Source organism: Sciurus vulgaris (assembly GCF_902686455.1).
Source record: "Sciurus vulgaris genome assembly, chromosome: 5".
Taxonomy (NCBI): domain Eukaryota; kingdom Metazoa; phylum Chordata; class Mammalia; order Rodentia; family Sciuridae; genus Sciurus; species Sciurus vulgaris.
The window spans coordinates 118,778,477-118,803,133 of NC_136465.1; the positions used below are offsets into that span (position 1 = coordinate 118,778,477).

A 24,657-nucleotide genomic window follows, 5' to 3' on the forward strand; every position below is an offset into this window, starting at 1 on the left:
GAGGAAAGGTATTTTTATCTACGCTACAGAGAACAGAAAGAGTTCGCATTCACTTGGAAAAGATGACAAATACATTTATAGTCTTGCCCCAGGGATATATGAACTCTCCTGTCCTCTGTCATAAAACAATCTGAAGACATCTGACCAGCAGAACTTCTCTCAGAACATCATTATATTGATCTGCTATATTGATAACATCAGGCAAAGAACTGTTGAGCAGGAAATGGCAGATATGTCCTAATGCCTTGGTAAGACCTGCTATCAGGAGGGTGGGATATTAATCTCATTTCAGAGTTCCCTTCAGGATTAGATGAAGCATTGCGACTACTCTACAGCCCAACTTCTGTCCAATTGTGTAGCTTGATAGTAGAGCACTTGCCTAGCAAGCATGAGTTTCCACCTCCAGCATCAGAAGGAAAAAGAGAGAGAGAGAGAGAGAGAGAGAGAGAAACCAAAATTAAGAAAGTTTGAGAAGATGACCAAACATATTAAACATTAAAATTGCAATGAGATATTAAAAACCCTTAGATAACTAGAAACTTGAATAACATCAAGTATTAGACACGAAGTTTAGGAATATTCTACCACTGATGGTGGGAGTATAGACAGATGAACATTCCAGAATCAGGAGTGTTGTAGAGCACAACTTAAGAACAGACTGATCACCACCGAGAAGTCCAAATTTGAGAATCTTTATTAGCCAGCCGACAAACTGTCTCACACAACTCCCAAAAGGGCTATTGGGAGGACAGCCCCGGGCATAGGGTTGCAGGGGGTTTTATACCATAAGTAAAGTATGTCAGTACATTAATCATAAGTGGTTGTTGTTATGATTTAAAAGTAAAACTAACATCAAGAAATCTAAAATCATAAGCAGAAGGGGAAGTGGGTCAAAATGACCCTAGTTGGGTACAAGTTAAAGAATGGTTATTAACATCTAGACAATTGTTCTCTGACAGAGTACATTGCCCAAGAAAAATAGGAACCAAAAAGAGAACAATTTACATTATATAAGAATTGCCATTTTGTGTTGCCAAACATGCAACTGTTGATGGGTACAGAGCCGGGATGTTCCCACAGGAGAAGGATTTCCTACATGACATGGAGTCTCAGGGTAAAATGGAGTCTCTTTGGTCATTGGCCATATAGCCTGGCCCATAACAAGGAGCCCCGTGTGCACAAGAAATTATCACAGGACTAAAGACAGGTATGAGGATATTTATTGCAGCATTGCTTATAGTTGCAGTAAATCAGAGACAATCTAAGTTCCGGCATTGGGGTAACAAACAAAGTAGAAGGAACCTCATAATAGAGTATCTTGTAGCAGTTAGGAACAATAGACTGGAAGTTCTCAGAAGTCAAAAAAGTTCATTTTGTTTATTTTTCTTTTTTTCTGGTACATGGGATTGAACCCAGGTGTGTTCAACCACTGAGCCCAGTCCCTTTCATTTTTTATTTTGAGACAGGGTCTCACTAAGTTGCTGAAGCTGGCATGGAACTTGATCCTTATTACAGGTGTGCACCACAGTACCTAGCTGATTACCTTTTGTTTTACAGTAAAATAAAACCAAAATCAGGGGCTCGGGCTGTTGCTCAGTGATAGAGCACTTGCCTCACATGTGTGAGGCACTGGGTTTGATCCTCAGCACCACATTAAATAAATAAATAAGGATATTGTGTCCATCTACAACTAAAAAATATTTTTAAAAAACAAACCCAAAATCACTAAGAGTAAGAAAAAAAAAAAAAAAAAAGATGCTGCAGGATTACATAGAGCTTTCATAAATAAACCCTCCCTTCTTTCATGTATTCATTTATGGCAGTCCTTAACAGAAACATCAATCTCCACAGCAGCTTTGTGCACTGTTTATATCCCCTATGTTTAGCATTTTGTTTCTGTAAGTGTTGAAGAATGTTGAAGAATCAGATACCAGCAAACATATCTTGGGATCTAGCTAGGAAGGACAGGGTTGAAGATAATGGGAATAGATACAGCTGGCATTCACTGAATGATCTTTAAAGGTAGAGCATACCACAATAATTCCTCTTTAACACCAAATAACCTATTGAGCATAGTGGTGCCATCTGTAATCCCAGGGACTCCAGAGGCTGAGGCAGGAGGATTGCAAGTTCAAGACCAGCCTCTTGAATTTTAACAAGACCTCTCTCAAAACAAAAAGAAAAAAAAAAAAAAAAGTTTTTAAAGGCTGCAGTTATAGTTAAATGGTAGAATCAATGGTTTCAAATTCCAGTACTGAAGAAAAAAAAAAAAAAACAAAAAAACAACCTTACAAATTGACGCAGCTGGGGATCTTTTTTACTTTTATTTTTTGTTATTGTTGTTCTTTTCTGCATTGCTAGGGAATTGAACCCAGAACCTCTCATGGTCTAGGCAAGCAGTCTACCCAGTCCTACAATCTGTTTGTGTGTGTATATGTGTGTGTGTTTGTGTATGTGTGTGTTAGGGATTGAACCCACGGGCACTTTACCACTGAGCTATACACTGAGCCCTTTTTGTTATATTATGTTTGAGACAAGGTCTTGCTAAATTGCTGAACTTGCAATCTTCCTGCCTCAGCCTCCTGAATCTCTGGGATTACAGGCGAGCATCAGTGCACCCAGCCGGCCCTATAACTTTTAAACAAGGAAACCAAGGAGTGTTTTCTCCTTCAGAAACGGCCCTGAACACTAGGTTTCAGTGAGTCAGTAATAAAGTGAAAGACCCTTTCATCTGGAGTACAGCAGGTAGGAGGACTTTAAATGATATTAGTATTGTTACCCAATGGGTGTTTGAATCCCAGTGGATGAAGCTCCAGTCTCAGGAGGACTTAAGAAATTCTAGGACACCACTGAGCCTCTCTTCCCAATCAGTAGACCACTGTCATCAGGTAAATGAACTTTGAGAAAAATCACAAGTTTCCAGTTCTGGTAAAATGGCAAGTGATGTAACCTAACTCACATGTTTTTCAGGTTATGTAGTACATTCTCTAAAGCATTAAGTTTTGAGAAATGCTTTGCAAATGAAATGTTGCCTGGATATACACGGTAATGGTTTCGCTGCCTTTGTTACTAGTAAAACTGCTGGGCAAGAGGCCCAGGCCCAGGTGAGGCCATCCTCCTGGGCTGGTGACCTCTGGCAAAGAATGAACTCTCTGGGTTACATTTCAATGCAGAGCAGGAAAGAATTTTAGCCTCTAGTCTTTTGGTTTGAGGTATGTGTGTGGTGGTGGTGGGTATTTCTTCATCAAGACTCCATCCCCCACACCTATCCCTGAAACTTGGGAGGATGGAGTTTGGCAAGTTCCAGGTCAGCTAGAAAACTTAACGAGACTGTCTCAAAGTTAAAAAAAAAAAAAAAAAAAAAAAAAAAATCGGAAGATGTAGCTCAGTGGTACAACGTTCCTGGGTTCAACCCCCAGTTCAATCCCAGAGGGAAGGGGAATCTCAATTGTTTTCCAAGCCTCTGGGGGAAATAATTAGGCTCTTTGGGCTAGATTTGTTTTTTTTTTTTTTTTTTTTTTTTTTTTTTGGTGGTACTGGGGATCGAACTCAGGGCCTTGTGCTTTCGAGGCAAGCACTCTACCAGCTGAGCTATCTCCCCAGCCCTCTTTGGGCTAGATTTGTAATGCCAATTTTTTTTTTTTTAAATTTACTTTTAGTTGTAGATGGACATAATACCTTTATTTTATTTATTTGGCTCAAACCCAGTACCTCACACGTGCTAGGCAAGTGCTCTACCACTGAGCCATAACCCAGCCCCTGTAATACCAATTTAAAGGATTTGAAATGCAAAGTCTTGTGGGGCTCCCCTGTCGCGGGTCGTGCACAAGGGGGCGCCAGTCGGATTCCTCCGGGAAGTAGCAGGGTTTGGGGCAAAAACCCACCACGCGGCAGACCCCCTCAGCACTGGATGCTGGAGCTGAGGCAGGAGGTCCCATGGGTTCAAGCGTTTCGTGCACCCAGTCTCTGGTGACCTATTCGCGTTCCTCTTCACTGCTCTTTCGTCTTTCCTTTCCCGCGCCTGGGAGGGTGCGAGAGACTATGGTGGGGACGGGGTGCCCATCTGGGTCCCTAAAAGAGCGGCGGGAACTTCGACCGCCCGGACGGCGCGGTCACACACTGCAGAGTGGAAGGGGAGGCAGCTGTTCTCCCAGGCAGCCGTGGGGGGCAGCAGAGGGGACAGCGACAGGTGCGGGCGCCCCTCCCCGAGTAGAAGGGGAAAGGCGGGCTCCGGGGTCTGTTCCCAGGCTGGAAACCACCCCCCGCCTCCCAACCAAATCCCCCGGAGAGGCCGGGCCGGCGCCGGGTCTGGAGGAGGAAGCGGCCGGAGACAGCGCAATTTCACGCGGCCTCTGGGGCTCGGGTTCCCGGGCAGGGTGGATGAATTATGGCGTTTTGAGTCTCGGGGAAACTGAGGTGGCTTGAGCGTGAGAGGGCGGGGAACCGACCCTCCCCACTCAAATACCCACAGAGAGAAATAGTCACATTCAGAGAAATCCCTCAAGTGACCCAACCGGCTAGGGGAGTTGAGTGATTTGGTTAATGGGCGAGGCCAACTTTCAGGGGGCCGGGCTTTGGAGCTCTCTCCGCACCGGCATTCACTACCTTTCCCCGAACTGGGGACATTTCGAATCTCGATCTCCCCTTAGCGCAGTTCCTGAAGAAATGCTAGAGTGACACCCTCCTCGGTCTGTTTGGCCACGCTCGGGTCGGTGGGGCGCGGGCGGCAGGCTCTGGGCGGGCTGTCCGAGGCTCCAGCAATCCCTACTCCAGCCTCGCACGGGAGGGGGCGCGGCCGTGACTCACCCCCTTCCCTCTGCGTTCCCTCCCTCACTCCCTCTCTCCTAGACATACACCCTCCCCTGCCATCCCGCTCCGGACTTCGGCTCCGGCTCCGGTTGCAGTTTGTAGCCTCCGCTGCCGCCGCCACCAATTCGCTGGCGGCTCAGGTGGCTGTCGCTTCGATGTCCTAGTACAGGGGCCCCCGGGCCGGACTCGGCTGGGCCCCCTTCACCCTCCGCTGGAGTCATGAAGGCAAACCGGGTTCTGCAGGTGCTGGGCTTCTTTCTTAGCCTAGCCCGGGGCTCCGAGGTGGGCAACTCGCAGGCAGGTAAGTGGCGCGGGTGCACCAACAGGCAGGAACCTGGGAACCGGACCGAGTGCGTGCAGACCTTGAGGGCAGGGGCAAGGGCGCAGGAGTGCCGGATTGAGGGTGCGATCCTGAGTCTGCTGCGACCACCTGGGAGGGGACGGTTAGGCTTAGGTTCGCGGCATGGTCCGGGCAGGGACTGCATTCCTGGACGCCCACCCCCTTTTCTTCAGGGCATCGCAGACCCTCTAGTTGGTTTCCTCTGATTAAGATTGATGTTGAAACAGTTTTTCACACTTTTGAGAGGCTTTGGAAGGAGAAGAGCAGGGTCCTCCTTTCTGTAAAGTGGGAGCTGTTGTGGGTGCGGCGGGCGGTGGGCTTGGCCGAAGGGTCTCAGCTTGATTTTCAGCACCCCTGGCTTCCACCTCACCCCAGGTTTCGGCAACCCCCAGTTTCGTTGTTTTGCCGACAGGGCGGAGCTGTGGGAGGGTTGGAGGGGGTTGTTGTTTTCTGGTGTTGGAAAACAGGAATGGCACCTCCTCTTCCGTAAGTGAGCCTGCCCTGGGGAGGACTGAGATTAACTACAGGGCCAAGTCCAGGTGACACCAGGGTGAGAGATCCAACAGAGGCTGGCTGCCCACTTACCTTCGAAATAAAGCTGACTGGACCCCAACTTGACCAACCTCTCTTTGTCAAGATTTAGTCAATTCAACTAATATTTATTGAGCATCTACTATATACAAGGCCAGGAGTTGTATGGGAAAGGACATTCTGATTTGATTTCTGTTCACCTTTTCTCTTCCCTGAGGGCCAAGTGGGTACCTCTCCAACCTTCTGAACCCCCTGTCCTGGAAAGTCATTCCTAGGCCCAACTCCTACACCTCCCCCATTCTGTTTATTGTCTAACTCCAGAGTCCTGGGTTGCTCATCTCTATTCCTTCTCCCCTTCCCATGCTATCTGAAACCAAACATTTGGGGGTCTCTGGGACTATGGACACCTGAAGAGTGGCGTGATTAGAGTCCCATTGATCTTCCCCTCCCCCCAGATCCCTGCTTGGGGTTTGGCACAGCTAGGGCCCCTTCCCCAGGGTGGGAGTAGGAGAACCACCTGTGCTTCCCCCACAGTTGCTGGGCCTAAATTTAGCCCCTGGGATCTTGAGATGTGAACACTCCCAGCTGGTGAAGGGAGGTGGTCTGGGGACTAGAGTGGGAGGGGCCAGTGGAATGACTATCACTGTCCCATCCAGACCCCTGGAATCTTCAGCCCAGTACCTAGGAGTCCCAGATTCTAGCCACCCTCCCTGAGAGGCAGGAGGCAGGCATGATTGGGTCCCTACCCTTTATCTGGATCCTGCAGCCTCTGGGCATCCGGCCCTGTCTCAGGCCTTCTATAGCCCCTTTGTCCCCACCGTGATGGGGGTGGGGGACGTCAGAGGGGAAGCCTCTGATTGAGGGGGGCTGGACATTCTTGTCTCCTGCCCCCAGTGTTTTCTACTAAAGAAGGGACACTGGCTCTCCCTATGCTCTCCTGGTTCCTGGGTACAGCAGGGATTTTTGTAATTCCCTTCCTTCTGCTGTACCCCCCAAGTGGCCTGGTTCCTCCCCAGAGGTGGTGTTTATACTCTCTTCCTGGCCAGGCCCTTTGCCTGCTGTGTGAAACATGGACTTTATCCTCAGGGTGGCAGGGAACTGGGACCTGTAACACTGTTACCTTCCAAGCACAGACACAAAGTCTGCACCAGTGCTGTGGGCAGGTGGGATGGATGCTGCCACCTGCAATACCTCCTGATAAGGATCCCAGGAGCAGACCAGTGTAGATTTCTGGGCCAGCAGGGAAGCTGTGTTCATGTGTTTGTGTGTTTGTCATGCGTGCACACACACACACACACGTCACTTCCCTGTTCAGAAATCTTGGCTCTTCCCATATCTGGGGAGAAGGGTTGGCGCCTCAACTTAGAAAAGGGGGTGTCCTGCCAGGAAGGGGGATGGGGTGGGGCTGTTCCAGAAATGACTAATCTTCCTGGTCTTCTTCATTTCAGCCCAAGGACCCCGGAGTTCCTAACCTCCTCTGGGAACTCCCTGTCTGTTTAAACCTCTTAGCTGAAACTAGCCCACCCCTTCCCTTCCTGGGGAGTGATTGGAAAGAGCCCTCAAAGATCAAGTGGCCAGACTAGGGGTATATCTAGCTGGAGGGACTGGAGCCTTTCAACCTCCCTCCCCTCTGTTTGTACTTGTGCCTCCCACTAGGCTGCCACTGCCTCCGGGAAGGGTGGCTGGAACAGGTGGTATCTACTCCCCTACTTCCCACCCTCCCCACAGGTCTTTCACTGAGCCAGAGAAAAGAGACAGGTATATTTAAGGCTTCAGGGTCCAAGACTTCCCATTGCCCATTGTCTTCATATTTACAAAGGAAAGTGAAAGCCCAAGACCGCCTGCCAGGTGCTTGCACCCCTGTCTGGGCTGCCCTCCACCACATGGAGAGGAGTGTCAGGTTGGCAGTCTATTGAATGAATCTCTTCTGACGTGAAGTTGGTAGAAGGCTTGGGAGTGGGGGTCCTCTGCTGTTTCCTCCAGGCTTCTCTATATTTACGACTGGAAAGGGATGCTGAGTGAGTGGAGTAAATTGGGGTAGGGGAAGGGAAGCCAGAGGTTAGGAAGGTGGGGAGGGGAGCTACCAGCTTCTTATCTTCCAGCTTTAAAGACAAAGCTGCCATTGACCCCCACCACCATCAGCAGCAGAGCTCCCCACTCCAGTGAGGTCACTTGTCTGGGCCCAAAGCTCCCGGGTGGAGGGTTGTGTGTGAAGGGGGATGCAAAGACTGCTGAGGCCTGGGCATCTGGGACAGGGTGGGGCAGCCCCCTCCTCCTGGATAGAATTGCCTCATTGTGGGCTGAACTGTGGCCCCAGGCACTGCCCCCACCTCTGCCCCCATCCCACCCTCAGTAGACACAATAGGGGCTGTGTGCTAACCCCAAAGAGATATTTATTCCAGGGCCTAGAGAGAGGCAGCAGGGGGGGTAGAAAAGTCAGTGCTCTACTTGAGGGGGAGAGGAGGGTAATCAAAGTTGTGGTCCTTGCCTAACTTCTCTTTCCAGGAGGCGAACAGTCCCTTAGGCTTCTTACTGGGTTAACCCTTTAGTGACCAAAGCAGAACCTGAAAAAGACATAGAGAGGGTCCTGGTAGAAAAAGAAAACCTTGTCACCTTTCCATTCAGGGGATGGTGAGGCCATTCTAAAAGGGAGGAGACTCTCAGGCCATGATGGGCACCTCTGTCTGACCCTAATAGGGAAAGCCAGAGGCAACTGCCTTCTGATCCTTTTGAATGTTACTGGAAGGGGGCAACCAAGGGAGTGCTCTTGGGGGATGGCAGATAAGACTGAAAACTTGTATCCAGCCCTCTGCCAATTTTACCTCTATTTCGAATAGTGTGTCCTGGGACCCTGAATGGGCTGAGTGTGACTGGTGATGCGGAGAACCAATACCAGACACTACACAAGCTCTACGAGCGATGTGAGGTGGTGATGGGTAACCTTGAGATTGTGCTCACAGGACACAATGCTGACCTCAGCTTCTTACAGGTGAGAGTGTCTGACTCCATTTTCAATCCCTTCTCCCTTATTCTACATATAGGAGACTCATTCCCTCCTTTAGGACCACACTTTGCTGAGTTCAGCATTCTTAAAACTCAGTGGTAAGTCCTAAGACTCAAAGCTGTGTAATTCTGAAGACAGTGACTAGAATCTGGGCCTCTGATCTGATGATTGTAGCCAAGGATATATAGGGACTGGCCATAAGAAGGGGATAGGGGCAGGTGGTGTTCTGTTATGGTACAAAGCAGGGACTAATACAGGGAGACACCTAAGGACTTGAGGATCCAGAGGTACCTGAAGAGATGGAGAAGGAATTAAACCAGAATCCCCTTGATATGAGGAGGTCTGAGAAGAATAAGGTAGCAAACTTGAATTTCTCAATTATTTTTGCTGCCTTTTTCACTCACCAAAGTGACACAGTAATGTGGCATAACCTACTCCTTACTCCAAAATAGGAATTCAAAGAGCAGACACAATGGCCACTGCCTGTAATCCCAGCTACTTAAGTTACTGAGGCAGGACAATCACTTAAGCTCAGGAGTTGGAGGCCAACCTGGGCAATGAGTTAGGGATGCCAGAGTTGGGGTGTAGCTCAGTGGTAGAGTGTTTGTGTAACATATGTGATGCCCTGTGTTATATCCCCAACACTGAAAGGAATAAAAGAAGAATTAGAGATTCCTTAATTCCTTAAGGAGGGAGAGGGGACTAAGACCTATGGCTCTATTGTCCCTCTCAATGACATAATCTGCTCCATCACAGTGGATCCGAGAAGTGACAGGCTATGTCCTTGTGGCCATGAATGAATTTTCTACACTACCATTGCCCAACCTCCGAGTGGTGAGAGGGACCCAGGTCTATGATGGGAAGTTTGCCATCTTCGTCATGTTGAACTATAACACCAACTCTAGCCATGCTCTGCGCCAGCTCCGCTTCACTCAGCTCACCGGTCAGTTCCTGCTGATTCCTTTGGCTTTGCCCTCAGCCATCCTTCTTACAGGCACCTCCTTGATGATGACCCAAGACTCCTCACTTTAAGTGCCTCTTCAAAACTGCTCAAACCTTTACCAGTATGGTCTAAAGACTCACCACTCATTAAACTGAGGACCCAGTAGGAAGCTCAGGGCATCTGTTCCAGGAGAGTAAGTCCTTCTGTCATGGTGGGGCTGGAGTTGGAGCTGGGTTTATTACCCATGCCTCTTATAGCAAAGTACAGTGTACCTTGATGTCCCTCCTTCCCTGGACTCCTACCTTTATTCCCTCTCCAATCCCCACAAGCTGGAAGACAGTAGGGATTAAATACCACCTGGCAACCTACTCTCCCTGTCCCAGTCACTTGGAAAACACTCAGGTAGGCCTGGGGGTGGGGGCATTGAGTCAGAGATGTCCTGTCTTTCCTTTCCTTCCCCTCCCCCACTGGCTAAACCGGATCTGGACAGGTGTCTGAGGAGGCAGGAGTTTCTTTGGCCTGACTCCTCCTCTTAAGAGGCAAGCCTTCCCTGCAGTGGGAAATCTGATTGGACTGTCTGCAGTGATTCCCCTGCTCCTGGGTCCCCGGTGTCCTCTTGGAAGTAGGGAAAAGGAACGGTGCTATAGCCCTTAGCTTGTCACTTCTCTTCCCTCCCTCAGAGATTCTGTCAGGGGGCGTTTATATTGAGAAGAATGATAAACTTTGCCACATGGACACAATTGACTGGAGGGACATCGTGAGGGACCGAGATGCTGAGATAGTGGTGAAGGACAATGGCAGAAGCTGTGAGTTGTTATAATCAAGACTTCTTTTCCTCTCCCACCAAACCAGTGACTCCTTTCCCATCCTCACTGTATCCCTAATCTGAACCCACCTCTCCACTAAACAGTCATCTCAGGCCCTAGACCCAAGAGCCTGTCAGAAGGTACCAGGTCAGTCCCCTAGAATCCAAACCACAGAAGCAGTGTATTAGGAAAAGGGGTAAAAATCTCCTGGTCCTAATCAGGGAAACCTATCTACACTGACCAGAATCTAGTACTCCCTGTGCATTCACAGGCATAATTCCTATTGGGTTCAATTTGCCCAGAAGGAACTGAGTTCCTGGATTGGAGTTGGGGCAGAGCTTGGCATCTGCCCCAGTCCTTCCCATTCAGCTGCCCAGTGGGCGGTGTGGAGGCGGAGCTCCACCCCTTGTTGACAGGTTCACTTGAGCCCAGCCCTGCTCTCCAAGGGCAGGGAGGGACACTGCCCTGGCTTTTGCTTCCCGGGATTGAGGTGCCTGTGTGCTGACATCATACCCTGTTGATTCAAGCAAGCAAGCTAGCCTTTCTTAGCCCTGACTGCCCCTGTATTGGTTTCCTTCCCATCAGGTCTCCCCTGTCATGAGGTCTGCAAAGGGCGATGTTGGGGTCCTGGACCAGAAGACTGCCAGACATGTGGGTTTGAATTTCCCTCTAAAAACTTCAACTTTATACATTTTCATATTCCTGCCTACACAAACCTGTGTCAATCTTGAGGGTAGGAATGAAGTATTGGCCTCAGAATTCAATCCAAAGAGTTCTGACAGCCATGCTTTCTCTTCTTCCATAGTAACCAAGACCATCTGTGCCCCTCAATGTAATGGTCATTGCTTTGGGCCCAACCCCAACCAGTGCTGCCATGATGAGTGTGCAGGGGGCTGCTCAGGCCCTCAGGACACTGACTGCTTTGTATGTACTCATGCTGTGTGCCTGGGTTCTGAAATGGGGATGTGGGTTTGGGGGAGGAGGTAGGGTACTGCATACATACCATAAATTTTAAATCTCCTGTGACCTCAGGCCTGCCGACACTTCAATGACAGTGGAGCCTGTGTGCCCCGGTGCCCACAGCCTCTTGTGTACAACAAGCTAACTTTCCAGCTGGAACCTAATCCTCACACCAAGTACCAGTATGGAGGAGTTTGTGTAGCCAGTTGTCCCCGTAAGTATCTGAGAGGAAGGAACCATGATAGTGGATGCAGGTGTTTAGACACAGTTTTGGGAGTCAAAAGGGATCGAGTTAGGTGACAAATAGGAAACCTAGAGAGTAAATGGCTGTGATCATTAACTCCCCCTATAAGTGACCTCTATGTCCCATCTCCTAGCAGCTATGAGTCTTAGGGGTCACAAAGAGCATACTTCATTGTCCCATCCGCATGACCTCCAGCTATGGCCCTTAGGAGCTACTGAGACCAAATGGACTTTCTAATCTATAGGATAGCATTTAAGTAACCTAAAATAGGGCAAATTCAGTGTGGAGCAGGAGGGAGCAAGGACCCAGAGGAGGCATTCCATTGGTATGTTGGTTGTGTTCCCTCTTCATCTCTAATGGTGCCTTCTTCTTCTTCTCAAGATAACTTTGTGGTAGACCAGACGTCCTGTGTCAGGGCGTGTCCTCCTGACAAGATGGAAGTAGATAAAAATGGACTCAAGATATGTGAGCCTTGTGGTGGGCTATGCCCTAAAGGTGAGTAGGAGACCATAAGAAATTATGATGACACATCCTTTGCTCTGAAGCTAGTCAGGCCACCTCCCTCCACTGAGCTTCTTTTGTGTTTGCAGCCTGTGAGGGGACGGGCTCTGGGAGCCGCTTCCAGACTGTGGACTCAAGCAACATCGATGGGTTTGTGAATTGCACCAAGATTCTGGGCAACCTGGACTTTCTTATCACCGGCCTCAATGGGTTAGAGATTGTGCCTTCCCTCCCCAGTTCCTGCCCCAACCATCCACACACTTCATTTCATCAGCCTAAACCTTCCCTATGTAGACCTGAGAAGGAATGTAAGTCATAAAGTCTTAGTAGTTGCAGAGGACCTGAGAGAATGCTGAACTCAACCTCCCATTCTGGGCTTGAATTCCCTCAGGGACATCCTTTAGCAATTCACCCTGAGGACTGATGCAGTATAGGGCAAGGTCTAAAATTTCATCTTTCAGTTTATAGAAATATGCTGTTCTGGCTGTTTTCCCTAGTCTGCTCCTTGGAACAACAAAGAGTAAAGGGACTTTCTGAAAGTGTGTGTATAGGAACGGGGTGAGGGGAGGCTATAGCTACCTGCTGTTTTAGCTTTTACTTGGACATAATTTTGATCTACACTACATTGCAAAAATAATATATTTTCTATACACTCTTTACTCACATTACCCGAACATTAATATACCACATGATTTTACCATTTCTCTGTACTCACACATACATACTACTCACTATATTGTGTTTCTGAACCACTGGAGGGTGAAGCTGCAGACATTATGCTCCATTACCTCTGTTATATTTCAGTGTGTATTCCTTAAAAACAAGAGCCTTTTCTTTTCTTTTGGTGCCTGGAATTAAACCCAGGGCCTTGTGCATGCTAAGTATGTGTTCTACGATTGAGTTACCAGCCCCCCACCAATAACACTTTTTTATGTAACCAAAGTATAATTGTTTGTGAATCAGGAAATTAATATTGAGGTGTGCTATGGGGCACACCTGTAATCCCAACAACACAGGCTGAGGCAGGAGGATCACAAATTTGAGGACAACTTTGGCAGTTTAGCAAGACCATGTCCCCTAAAAAGAAATAAAAATAAATAAAAGGCCTAGGGGAGTAGCTCAGAGGAAGAGTGCCCCTGGGTTCAAACCCCAGTACTACAACCCCCCAAGAAAAACCCAAAATAAACAAAAAACAACACCAAATATTATCTAGTTTATAGACCCTACTCAGATTTCACTAAATGTCCTACATTCAGCTACTATGTCTCTTCAATCTCCTTTAATCTAAAATGGTTCTTCAGTTTTTGCTTATCTTTCATGACATTGACATTGTTGATGAGTTCAGGTCAGGTAATTGGTATAATATTCTTCAATTTGAATTTGTTTGATTTGATGTGTCCCATTCTTTTTTTTTTTTTTTTTTTTTTCTTTTCTTTTTTGGTGCCATGGATCTAATAATCCTGGGCCTCACACATGCTAGACAAGGGTTCTATCATTGAGCTATAACCCTAACCAAATTAGGCATTTTTGATAGCCATAGCACAGATGTTGTATTTGTAGTACATCATATGAAGGATACAAATGATGTTGATTTGTTCCATTGCTGATGATAATCTTGATAACTTGGATAAGGGGATATCTGCTTGTTTTCTTCCACTGCAATTACTGTTTTACCCCTTTGCAATTAATATACTGAGAGACATTTGCTTGAATCAATTATTGTGTCAAAGGATGATAAACTAATTCTATTATTCCTTCTGCATTTATTTGTTGTCATTCTAGTGTTAGGAAGAGTCTCTCCTTCCTATTTACTTATTTACTTATTTAATGGTTCTGGGACTGAACCCAGGCCCTTGTGCATGCTAGGCAAGTGCTCCAGCTTCACACCCAGCCCTGATTTATTTTATCAGTGTGAATACTTAACTTTATTCAATGGTTTATGACCCTTTATAGTCATTATTTATTTTGTCCTTTGGGTGTCCCTTCCTTTGGCCTTTGGGAGTCCCTTCAAGCAGGCTCCTGTGTTCTTTGCATGTGTGCCCTGCATTCTCTGAGCACTTCCTTACATTTTAGCATGAGGTGCTCTAGGATCAGGTTATATTCCCCCTGCCACAGTATTTTCTCCAAGAGGCCCTGTTTTCTTTGGGTAGAAAATGACATTTAGAAACCAAGTTCAGTTGAGTTGGGGGTGAGTTCAGTGGTAGAGCACTTGCCTAGCAGGTATGCTCCTTTGTACTGAGTTACACATCCACTTTATTGACCAGTTTTTACTGTTTTCCCCAGAGACCCCTGGCACAAGATCCCTGCCCTGGACCCTGAGAAGCTCAATGTCTTCCGAACAGTACGGGAGATCACAGGTAGGTGGGAGGAGAAGCTGCCTTTTCTGAGAGGAATAGATGAACCACTGGCACAAACTGCAGTCCCAAGGAGATCATGTCCCAAGGAATAAGGGACGGCCCAGAAGAACCTGCAAAAGAGGAAGGGGAGATGGCTCCTTACTCATGTGCCTCTCTCCAATCCCTCAGGTTACCTGAACATCCAGTCCTGGCCTCCTCACATGCATAACTTCAGTGTTTTTTCCAACCTGACAACCATTGGAGGCAGAAGCCTTTACAAGTGAGTAAGGGGTTTGGAGGTGGTAGCATCTCCAGAGAGTGAGCATCCTTTTTTTTAAATATATAGCACTATCTCATGCAGCAGGTCCAAAAGTTCCATGACTTTGATGCAGAAAGGGGAAAAGGGAAAAGGAGCAAGGGAGAGAGATTCCCTCTGTGGGTCTGACTAGCCTAGAGCAAATTTGTTGAATGAAAAATGAATCCTTCACATGTTTGATTTTCCCTTTGGTAGTTTGCCCTCTCATCTCATCTCCTTATTCTCAGCCGGGGCTTCTCATTGTTGATTATGAAGAACTTGAATGTCACATCTCTGGGCCTGCGATCCCTGAAGGAAATTAGTGCTGGGCGTATCTACATAAGTGCCAATCGGCAGCTCTGCTACCACCACTCTCTGAACTGGACCAGGCTGCTTCGGGGGCCTGCAGAAGAGAGACTAGACATCAAGCATAATCGGCCACGCAGAGACTGTGGTGAGAATAAGGAGTTAGGGAGGCAAGGGTGTAAGGACTCTTCTGTCCCAGATGTGGGAGTAGAGTTGGAGGATGGAACCAAAGAGAAGGGGGGGTGTTAGGCTAGAAATAATGAGGAAGAGTTCAAGAGAGGGCTTTCCGGGAACCCTCAAACTCCTCCTAATCCCTTCTTTTCCAGTGGCAGAGGGCAAAGTGTGTGACTCACTGTGCTCCTCCGGAGGATGCTGGGGCCCAGGCCCTGGTCAGTGCTTATCCTGTCGAAACTACAGTCGAGGGGGTGTCTGTGTGACCCACTGCAACTTTCTAAATGGGTACAGTGAGGGGAGGCTGTCAGAAGGGATGAGGTGGGCTGGCTGTGGTACATGCCTATAATCCCTGTGATCTGGGAAGCTGAGACAGGCAGATCGCAAGTTCAAAGCCAGCCTCAGCCATTTAGTGAGACCCCGTCTCAAAATAAAAAATAAAAAGGGCTGGGGATTTGGGCACTGGTTAAGCACCCCGGGTTTAATCCCCCATGCACCCCCTGCCAAAAACGAGGTGGGGTGGGGTCCTGGGATACAGCTGTTCAGGTGGCACCTGACAGCCTTTAGAAACTTTCTTCATATGCCTTGGTGAGAATGAGGTAGGAGATCCCCATGCAGGATCAGGGAATTAAGATCAGGACTTGGAACTGACCCCTCTCTCTTTATCCCCCATTGCAGGGAGCCTCGTGAGTTTGCCCAGGAGGCTGAATGCTTCTCCTGCCACCCAGAATGCCAACCCATGGAGGGCAGTGCCACATGCAATGGCTCGGTATAGTAGTAACCCCAGGACCTCTAAGCGAGAAAGGGAGGGGCAAGACTTGGAGTGTCCAATGAATAATATGTTCAAATCCCCAGTATAGCACAAGGAGGCCAGACAATGATAGAGTGTATGGAGGATCAAGAATGTCTGGGTTGGTTCTTGCTAGGAGGTATGGAATTAACATTGGAATCCCATTCTAGAATCCTGACCTTCTCTCTTCTACCCAGGGCTCTGATGCTTGTGCCCAGTGTGCCCATTTTCGAGATGGGCCCCACTGTGTGAGCAGCTGCCCTCATGGAGTCCTAGGTGCTAAGGGGCCCATCTACAAATACCCGGATGTTCAGAATGAATGTCGGCCCTGCCATGAGAACTGCACCCAGGGGTCAGTGATGGGATGATAAGAAGAGGGGGTCAGGGAAAAGGGTAGATGCACAGAACTAGGATAAGTAGAGTAAAATAAGAAAGGGACTCTAATTTAAGAATTACTCCCAGCTCTGTAGTAAAGGATTGGAGGAAAAAGACAAACTCAAAGAACATAAAATTATACTACAGTTTTGGGAATAACCTCAGCTCAGGGTCATTCAAGGGTGACTGGGGACACCTGGTAAATTGAAGATGGAGACTGAGTCATGGGGTAGGCTTTGGACCCCAGGATGGGATCCCATGGTAGGTTCTGAAATAAGCTTTTGGAGTTAAGCTGTTGGATTTAAGCCTCTGTTGTCCAAGTGCCTATCTAAGAGAGTGACTTTCTTCTCTAGGTGTAAGGGACCAGAACTAAAAGACTGTTTAGGCCAAACACTGGTGCTGATCAGGTAAGATGAGCTTGGAGATTTTGGAAGTTAGTATATTTGGGAGAGAGGGTGGTTACCATGAGGGAAGAATGACTGCGTTCATTCTGGCCTTTCATATATATAGCCTGCTATCACTGGACTGAAGAATCTAGACTTCCAGCCTTCCTTTCCTAAAATTAACTTTCACTAACTTGAGAGGGGGAGACCCAGGATTTAGGTTAGCCCCTTCATTGCTCAAGGATATATGTATACATAAATGTTAACTTCTTGCCCTAGATTTGCACCATACCTTTAACACAAATATAGATGGCATTTGTAAGGGAGATGTAAATACATCTAAGCTTCTCTGTATTCCATAGCAAAACCCATCTGGCAATGGCTTTGACAGTAGGATTGGCAGTGGTTTTCCTGATTCTGGGAGGCACTTTTCTCTATTGGCGTGGGCGCCGGATTCAGAATAAAAGGGCTATGAGGCGCTACTTGGAACGGGGTGAGGTGAGTACTTAACTTCATTCTGAGAGGCACCCAGGGATAAGTGATGGAATGAATATCACTTTGCTCGCTTTTCTCTGGAGGTTTGATCCCTTTCTTCAAGGAAATAGTTTGGTCCATTGGAAAGAACACTGGGAAATGGGAGACTTGCATTATATTTCTGATTTTGCCATTAATTTGCCATATGAGGAACTGGGTACAGTGGTGCATGCCTGTAATCCCAACTACTTAGGTTGACATAGAAGCTTCCCAAGTTCAAGGTTAGCCCAGGCAACTTAGCAAGACCCTGGCTCAAAATAAAAATAAAAAAGGGTTGGAACTGCTATAGCACAGAGGTAGACCACCCCTGGGTTCAATCTCCAGTAACATACACACACACACACACACACACACACACACACACACACACACACACACAGATAATATTTTGCCATGTGACTTTTTTTTTTCTTTTTTTTTTTTAATTTATTGCCATGTGACTCTGAAGAAGTCATGTGCCTTCTCTGTGCCTCAGTTTATGAATCTGTTCAGAAGAATTAGCATTCATCTTTGCCAGGATGGCTGAAAGAGTGAAAGGGGACCATGTATGTGAAAGTGCTTTACTAAGCACAGAACATTGTGTAAAAAACTCTTAAGGAAGGTGATAGTATGACCAAGTTTTCTCAGCTCCCTCCTACTATTCTCTCAAAGGGGAAACCCAACCTGCTTGATTCCTGATTTAAAAAGCACAACTTCCTCAATTCTCAGGGTCTGTTATTCCTCAATCTGCCTATGATGCTTCCCAGGACTAAAGACTATTCGTCTTCCTGCCCCCAGTTCGTTGGGCTCTGCTGCCTTTGGTATCCACCTGTGGGGAGTAGGTAGGAGAGGGACATAAGAATGTGCTTTCCTGAGAACCTCCTTCCCATCCAACCCTCAGAGTATAGAACCTCTGGATCCCAGTGAGAAAGCTAACAAAGTCTTCGCCAGAATCTTCAAAGAGACAGAGCTGAGGAAGCTTAAAGTGCTTGGTTCAGGCGTCTTTGGAACAGTGCATAAAGTGAGTGACCCGCAGGATGTATGGGGAGGTGGAGAAAGGATCTAGGGCAGAGGGGAGAAAGATTTTGGCAAAGGACTTCCTTGCCTGGCATGGTGGTGCATACCTATAAACCCAGTGAGATGGGAGGCTGAATCAGAAGGATGCAAGTTGGAGACCAGCCTTGCCAACTTAGTAAGACCCTGCTCAAAATAAAAAATAAAAAGGGCTGGAGATGTAACTCAGTGGTAGAGCAACCCTGAGTTCAATCCCAAGTACTACCAAAAAAAAATTTTTTTTTTTTTTTTTTTTGGGAAAGGCCTGAACTGTGGAAAATAATCTTTCTTTCTTTGACTCCTACCCCTAACTTCCCAGGGAGTATGGATCCCCGAAGGTGAATCAATCAAGATTCCAGTTTGCATTAAAGTCATTGAGGACAAGAGTGGACGGCAAAGTTTCCAAGCTGTAACAGATGTAAGTGAAGGAAGGGGATTCTGTATGCCACTAGGAAAGAGGACAATATTACATACAGCCATATAGAATCAGGGTCCTGTGTTAGCAGATACCATGATAACCATGGTGCTATATTTGGCTTTGGGGGAAACCATGGTCTGGGTGTGAGTGTTGAGTATACATGAACCTGTTTGTTCCCTGGATAATACCTCTCATGTTTTGTAGCATATGCTGGCCATTGGCAGCCTAGACCATGCGCACATTGTACGGTTGCTGGGACTATGCCCAGGGTCATCTCTGCAACTTGTCACTCAGTACTTGCCTCTGGGTTCCCTACTGGATCATGTGAGACAACACCGGGGGTCACTGGGGCCACAGCTGCTCCTCAACTGGGGAGTACAAATTGCCAAGGTGAGAGAAGCCTGGAAGATTCTATAAGAATTGCATGGCTGGGGGCACTCAGAGAAGGGACAGGAAGACTGAAGTTCTGAGAAGTACCTTCAGAGTTTAGAGGGGATTCTCAAACACGGACTCCCCCAACCCTGAGACTATTTCTTTCTCCTGCAGGGTATGTACTATCTTGAAGAGCATGGTATGGTGCACAGGAACCTGGCTGCCCGAAATGTGTTACTCAAGTCACCCAGTCAGGTTCAAGTGGCAGATTTTGGTGTGGCTGACCTGCTGCCACCTGATGATAAGCAGCTATTACACAGTGAGGCCAAGGTGAGGTGTCACAAGGGCTGGGAAAGGAGGTGGGGTGGAGTGAAACATGGGGAGAGGGAGCAGTCTGTGGTCTGTTTCCAAGGTAAGCAGATACTTCATGTTGAATTCAAGGAGAGGAAACTGGAGGTACCAGAAATTTAAGTTCAGAGAGCAACATAGAAAAAATATGATAGAGAATTTGGGGCTTGGAAATGCTAAGAATTTTATGGAAATCAACAGTGGCACCTTTATCTTTAATCCTCAGACTCCAATTAAGTGGATGGCCCTTGAGAGTATCCACTTTGGGAAATACACACACCAGAGTGACGTCTGGAGCTATGGTCAGTGCATCTGGGTGCCCTACATATCACTGGTCCCAAATCCACAACTGCCTTTTGAGTCACCTCTTCTTACAAAGTATAAGCCTTTCAGATCCTTGTATCAGATCAAGTTCTGCCTTCCCTTTACTTCATGCCCATGTCTACTATTTTTGTAACTAACTAGTCCATTTCTTCCTGTACCAGGTGTGACAGTTTGGGAGTTGATGACCTTTGGGGCAGAGCCCTATGCAGGACTCCGATTAGCTGAAGTACCAGACCTGCTAGAGAAGGGGGAGCGGTTAGCACAGCCCCAGATCTGCACCATTGATGTCTATATGGTTATGGTCAAGTGTGAGTTACCTGCTGACTCCAGCCATTTTCTGACTTCCCTCCCTATTCCTCTATGGCTATATTTCCTTTTCTCGTTCTACCTCCTCCATCCTTACCTCCAGGTTGGATGATTGATGAGAATATTCGCCCAACCTTTAAAGAACTAGCCAATGAGTTTACCAGGATGGCACGTGATCCACCAAGGTATCTGGTCATAAAGGTGAGTAGGGACTAGGAGAGGTCAAGGACATTTAGAGAAAAGAGAACTTGACTGGAACCAGGATCCACCTTAACAAACACCTGCCCCTGTAGAGAGAGAGTGGGCCTGGAATACCATCTGGGGCAGAACCCCCTGCTCTGTCAAACAAGGAACTGGAAGAAGTAGAACTGGAACCAGAACTTGACCTAGACCTAGACTTGGAGGCAGAGGAGGACAGCCTGGCAACCACATTGGGCTCTGCCCTCAGCCTACCAGTTGGAACACTTACTCGGCCACGTGGGGTAAGACACCTTCTAGTTGCTCCAGAGACTCTGTACTCTGAGCCCTCATGAACCATATAGTACCCAGATTAAATTCATCAAAGGTTCCTGTGGTAGAAGTAGATTTCTCTCTTTATTTTAACCTTTCATTACTTTTTCCATATTAGAGCCAGAGCCTTTTAAGTCCATCATCTGGATACATGCCCATGAACCAGGGTAACCTTGGAGAGGCTTGCCAGGTAAGGCCTGCTGCTGAGGGGCAGGGTGGCAGAGAGTCTTAGGGATTTGATAGGGTTGATAGGGGTAGTGTGGGAGGCATTAGAAATTTTTAAGGTTGAATTTGTATCCTGAAAAGAAAAAAAAAAAGGAACCGAACATTCTAACCTTCTAAATAAACATTTCTTCTTTCCTCATCTCTGTATAAATTTCCTTATATTATTTTCCTCCTTAGGATTCTGCAGCTTGTGGGGGTAATGAATGGTGTCCCCGTCCAGTCTCTCTGCACCCAGTGCCACGGGGACGCCTGGCATCAGAGTCGTCAGAGGGCCATGTGACAGGATCCGAGGTTGAGTTCTCAGAGAAGGTGTCAATGTGTAGAAGCCGGAGCCGGAGCCGGAGCCGGAGCCCACGGCCACGTGGAGATAGTGCCTACCATTCCCAGCGCCATAGCCTGCTTACTCCTGTCACCCCACTCTCCCCGCCGGGGGTAGAGGAAGAGGATGTCAATGGTTATGTCATGCCAGATACACACCTCAAAGGTGCCTGACTCTTTCTAGGGCTTTCCTCAAATCTTCCTCTAATCCTTTTTCCAAGGTCCTCTTAATTTATCTTATTTATCTTCTCTGATCATAACCCTCTCTATTCATTTTTTCTAACTCCCCCCACCCATTTCTACCTATTATCATGAAGTTCTCCACATTCCTGTCCTTTCTTCTCAATCCTAGGTACTTCTTCCTCCCGGGAAGGCACCCTTTCTTCAGTGGGTCTCAGTTCTGTCTTGGGTACTGAAGAAGATGATGAAGATGAGGAGTATGAATACATGAACCGGAGGAGAAGGCATAGTCCACCTTGTGCCCCTAGGCCTGGTTCCCTGGAGGAGCTGGGTTATGAGTACATGGATGTAGGATCAGACCTCAGTGCCTCACTGGGCAGCACACAGAGTTGCCCACTCCACCCTTTGCCCACTGCTGGCACAACTCCAGATGAGGACTATGAATATATGAATCGGCGGCGTGGTGGAAGTGGTCCAGGTGGGGAATATGCAACCATGGGGGCCTGTCCAGCATCGGAACAAGGGTATGAAGAAATGAGAGCTTTCCAGGGACCTGGACACCAAACCCCCCATGTCCGTTATGCCCGCCTCAAAACTCTACGTAGCTTAGAAGCCACTGATTCCGCCTTTGATAACCCTGATTACTGGCATAGCAGGCTTTTTCCTAAGGCTAATGCCCAGAGAACATAACCTCCACTCCCTGAGACATGCAGGGAGCATTTGATGGCAGCTAGTGCCTCTAGAGGGTACCCTCTTCTCCGTACTCCCTCTCCCCTACAGGTCTCGGCCCCATTTCTCCAGTCCTAGACAATTCCATTCAACCTTTGGAGGCTTTTAAAGACTTTGACACAAAATTTTTGTGGTATGTAGCTGGCTGTGCACTTTTTCTCTTTCCCAACCCCAGGAAAGGAGAAGGTTTTCCTATTTTTGTGTGCTTTTCCAATCCCATTCCTCAGCTTCCTCAGGGGAATACCCTGAAGATATGAAGGATCACTCCCCAGGTCCCTTTCTCTCAAACTCTTACTTATTTGGATTAGTGTTATGTGTGCTTTTATTTCCCATTGGACTGTCCTAAGGAAGAGGAGCAGGGGAAACCTGGAAGAGTAAAGTAAAACTTTGGTTGATGACTGTTAAGCCCCTGGAAAGACTGGGAAACTTAAAGTTGTGTGGAATGAAGAAACAGAGGGAGATATTACTATTAACTGACCATTTACTATGAGCCAAGCATCACGCACGCTAAACTTCGCCTACATTATCTCACACAATCCTTTTTAATCCTTACAATTTTGTAAGGTAGAGATTATCCCGTTTTACTTATATAGTAGTTCCCCTGGATATTCCAAGATACCTAGTGAAACCAGGAGTGAATGGTGCATGCCTATAATCCACGTAACTCAGGAGGCTGAGGCAGGAGGATCATAAGTTTGAGGTCAACCTGGACAACTGAGACCCTGTTTCAGAACAAAATGAAAAGGTCTTAGGACGTAATAGCAGTAGAATGTCTCTGGGTTCAATCTATAGTACCCAAATCAACAACTTAAAAACCCAGTCAACATCTAAAACTGCAGATAGTACTGAGCCCTATAATTTAATGCCCTTTCCATCTTAACTAAGCATTTAGGCATTATGGCCATAAGTTTTGCAGTTTGAAGCATGACAGCAAAACTAGTACTATTTCCTTTTCCCCATTTTCACAATTTCAGATAGATTTGTTCTGGCCATAAATCTTAGCAACCTTAGCATATTATCTTTTTTCTTTCCTTATTTAGGACTTTCCTCTTTTCATTTAAAGCCTTTTATAGCTTCTATTGTCTGAATTGTTAGCATCACAACACTTGTGCTTTGGGGCTATTTTTAAGTAAAATAAGGATAAACAATCACTGTGATACTGCAAAAGTCTGACAGAGGACTAAGTGACTGAACGGGCAGGTAGCCCATACTATGTGTGGATACACTGGGCAAAAGGGTGAGTCACCTCTCAGGTAGGACAGCAGGATAGTGCAACTCAGAACTGCACAATTTAAAACTTATGGATTGTTAATTTCTGGAATTTTCCATTTATTCAGATTGTAGTTGACCACAGATAAATGAAATTGCAGAAAGAAAAACCATAAGTGGTGACTGAGCTTTGAAGAAATTAAGTAAATTAAGGAGCAGATGGAGGATTCAAAAGCTTTGTCTTAATGCATGTACTCTTAAAAGATGTCAAGGAAAACTGTTAAGAGTCCTTGTAAAAGGCATTATTTTCTTGATTTTGCACTGAATTAAACCAAACCCCAATAGCCACATCCTCATTCTACACACATACTTGTGCTTTCAGGAAGTATGTATGCATGGTGGGTTGGGCTCAGAAAGAAAAAAACTGGACACCTTTGTGTAAACCATAGCTCATTTGTGCTGTCAATGATCTCCACTCCTTATGAACTGATTCACAAAGGTCTCCAAGATCCACTTTTAGGACCTATTCTGAACCAGTAATGAGAAGCTTCCAGGTGAAACAGAAAGAAGACCTATCTTCAGACCTCTGTCCTCTTGGATGGGACTGGGGGAAAATGTCTGTTATATCAGTGAAGTTTTTTTGTTTTGTTTTTATACATGTCTGAATAAAAAAGCCCAAGTTTTTTCAGCTTCCTGTTTGTCGAATGAAAACTGTGTGAAATAAGAAAGCACTCCTTTTCTCTGCTTCTCAAAAGTAAATAGCTACTTTTCTGTCTCGACATTCCTACTCTATCCCATCCAACTTTCTCTAGTACCATTTTTTATTTGTATTCCTTTAAAACAGCCATAAGGCACAGTCTTTTTTTTTTTTTTTTCTTTTTCCTAGTAAAGGAATCATTACACGGCAACAACTAGAAATAACGAAACAAAAACCCACATGCTTAGGAAAATTAGAAAAAGTCTTAAAGATGTGCTTCACAGGTGGAATAATGAAACCTCGAATGCCTCAGGTTCTTTAGAGTGACCAACTCTCTCTTCCTTAACACTTCCCTGAGGTGTGCCACCAAAGCCTACTGTTGGGATAATAAGTGCCATCTTACTTCTGTGGGAGTCTGGCTTCTGCGTAGGGAGGCCGTGGTAAATAGACAATCCCTTGGAGTCTGACTGCCCAAGTTGGCTTCGCTGCCCAGTCCCTACTCCCTGCACCCTTCCTTGGTCTTCCACATCTGCTCTGCTCCTCCCTGTTCTCCCAGCGTTGGAAGACGATTAGACTGGCTGGGCCGGTCGCGCCTGCAGATCCAGGGAACCAAGGCTGTGCGCCCACACTCCCCGCCTTAAGTGTAGACAGTGCTGACCCG

General features: G+C 46.9%; 1 protein-coding gene across 1 annotated transcript; it reads left to right on the forward strand.

Annotated features, from left to right (window-relative positions):
* The first annotated feature begins 4,515 nt into the window (after window positions 1-4,515).
* ERBB3 (erb-b2 receptor tyrosine kinase 3) lies at window positions 4,516-23,989 on the forward strand. The gene is made up of 29 exons (XM_079143223.1): window positions 4,516-4,688; window positions 4,849-5,110; window positions 8,518-8,669; window positions 9,441-9,627; window positions 10,308-10,433; window positions 11,019-11,084; window positions 11,239-11,357; window positions 11,466-11,607; window positions 12,019-12,132; window positions 12,228-12,348; window positions 14,422-14,495; window positions 14,664-14,754; window positions 15,018-15,223; window positions 15,402-15,534; window positions 15,925-16,015; window positions 16,234-16,388; window positions 16,765-16,818; window positions 17,157-17,292; window positions 18,209-18,328; window positions 18,680-18,778; window positions 18,983-19,168; window positions 19,325-19,480; window positions 19,725-19,800; window positions 19,984-20,130; window positions 20,232-20,329; window positions 20,422-20,610; window positions 20,757-20,828; window positions 21,041-21,347; window positions 21,534-23,989. The coding sequence occupies exons 2-29, from the start codon at window positions 5,029-5,031 to the stop codon at window positions 22,049-22,051; spliced, it is 4,017 nt and encodes a 1,338-aa protein (XP_078999349.1). The 5' UTR covers window positions 4,516-4,688; window positions 4,849-5,028; the 3' UTR covers window positions 22,052-23,989.
* The last annotated feature ends 668 nt before the right edge of the window (window positions 23,990-24,657 follow it).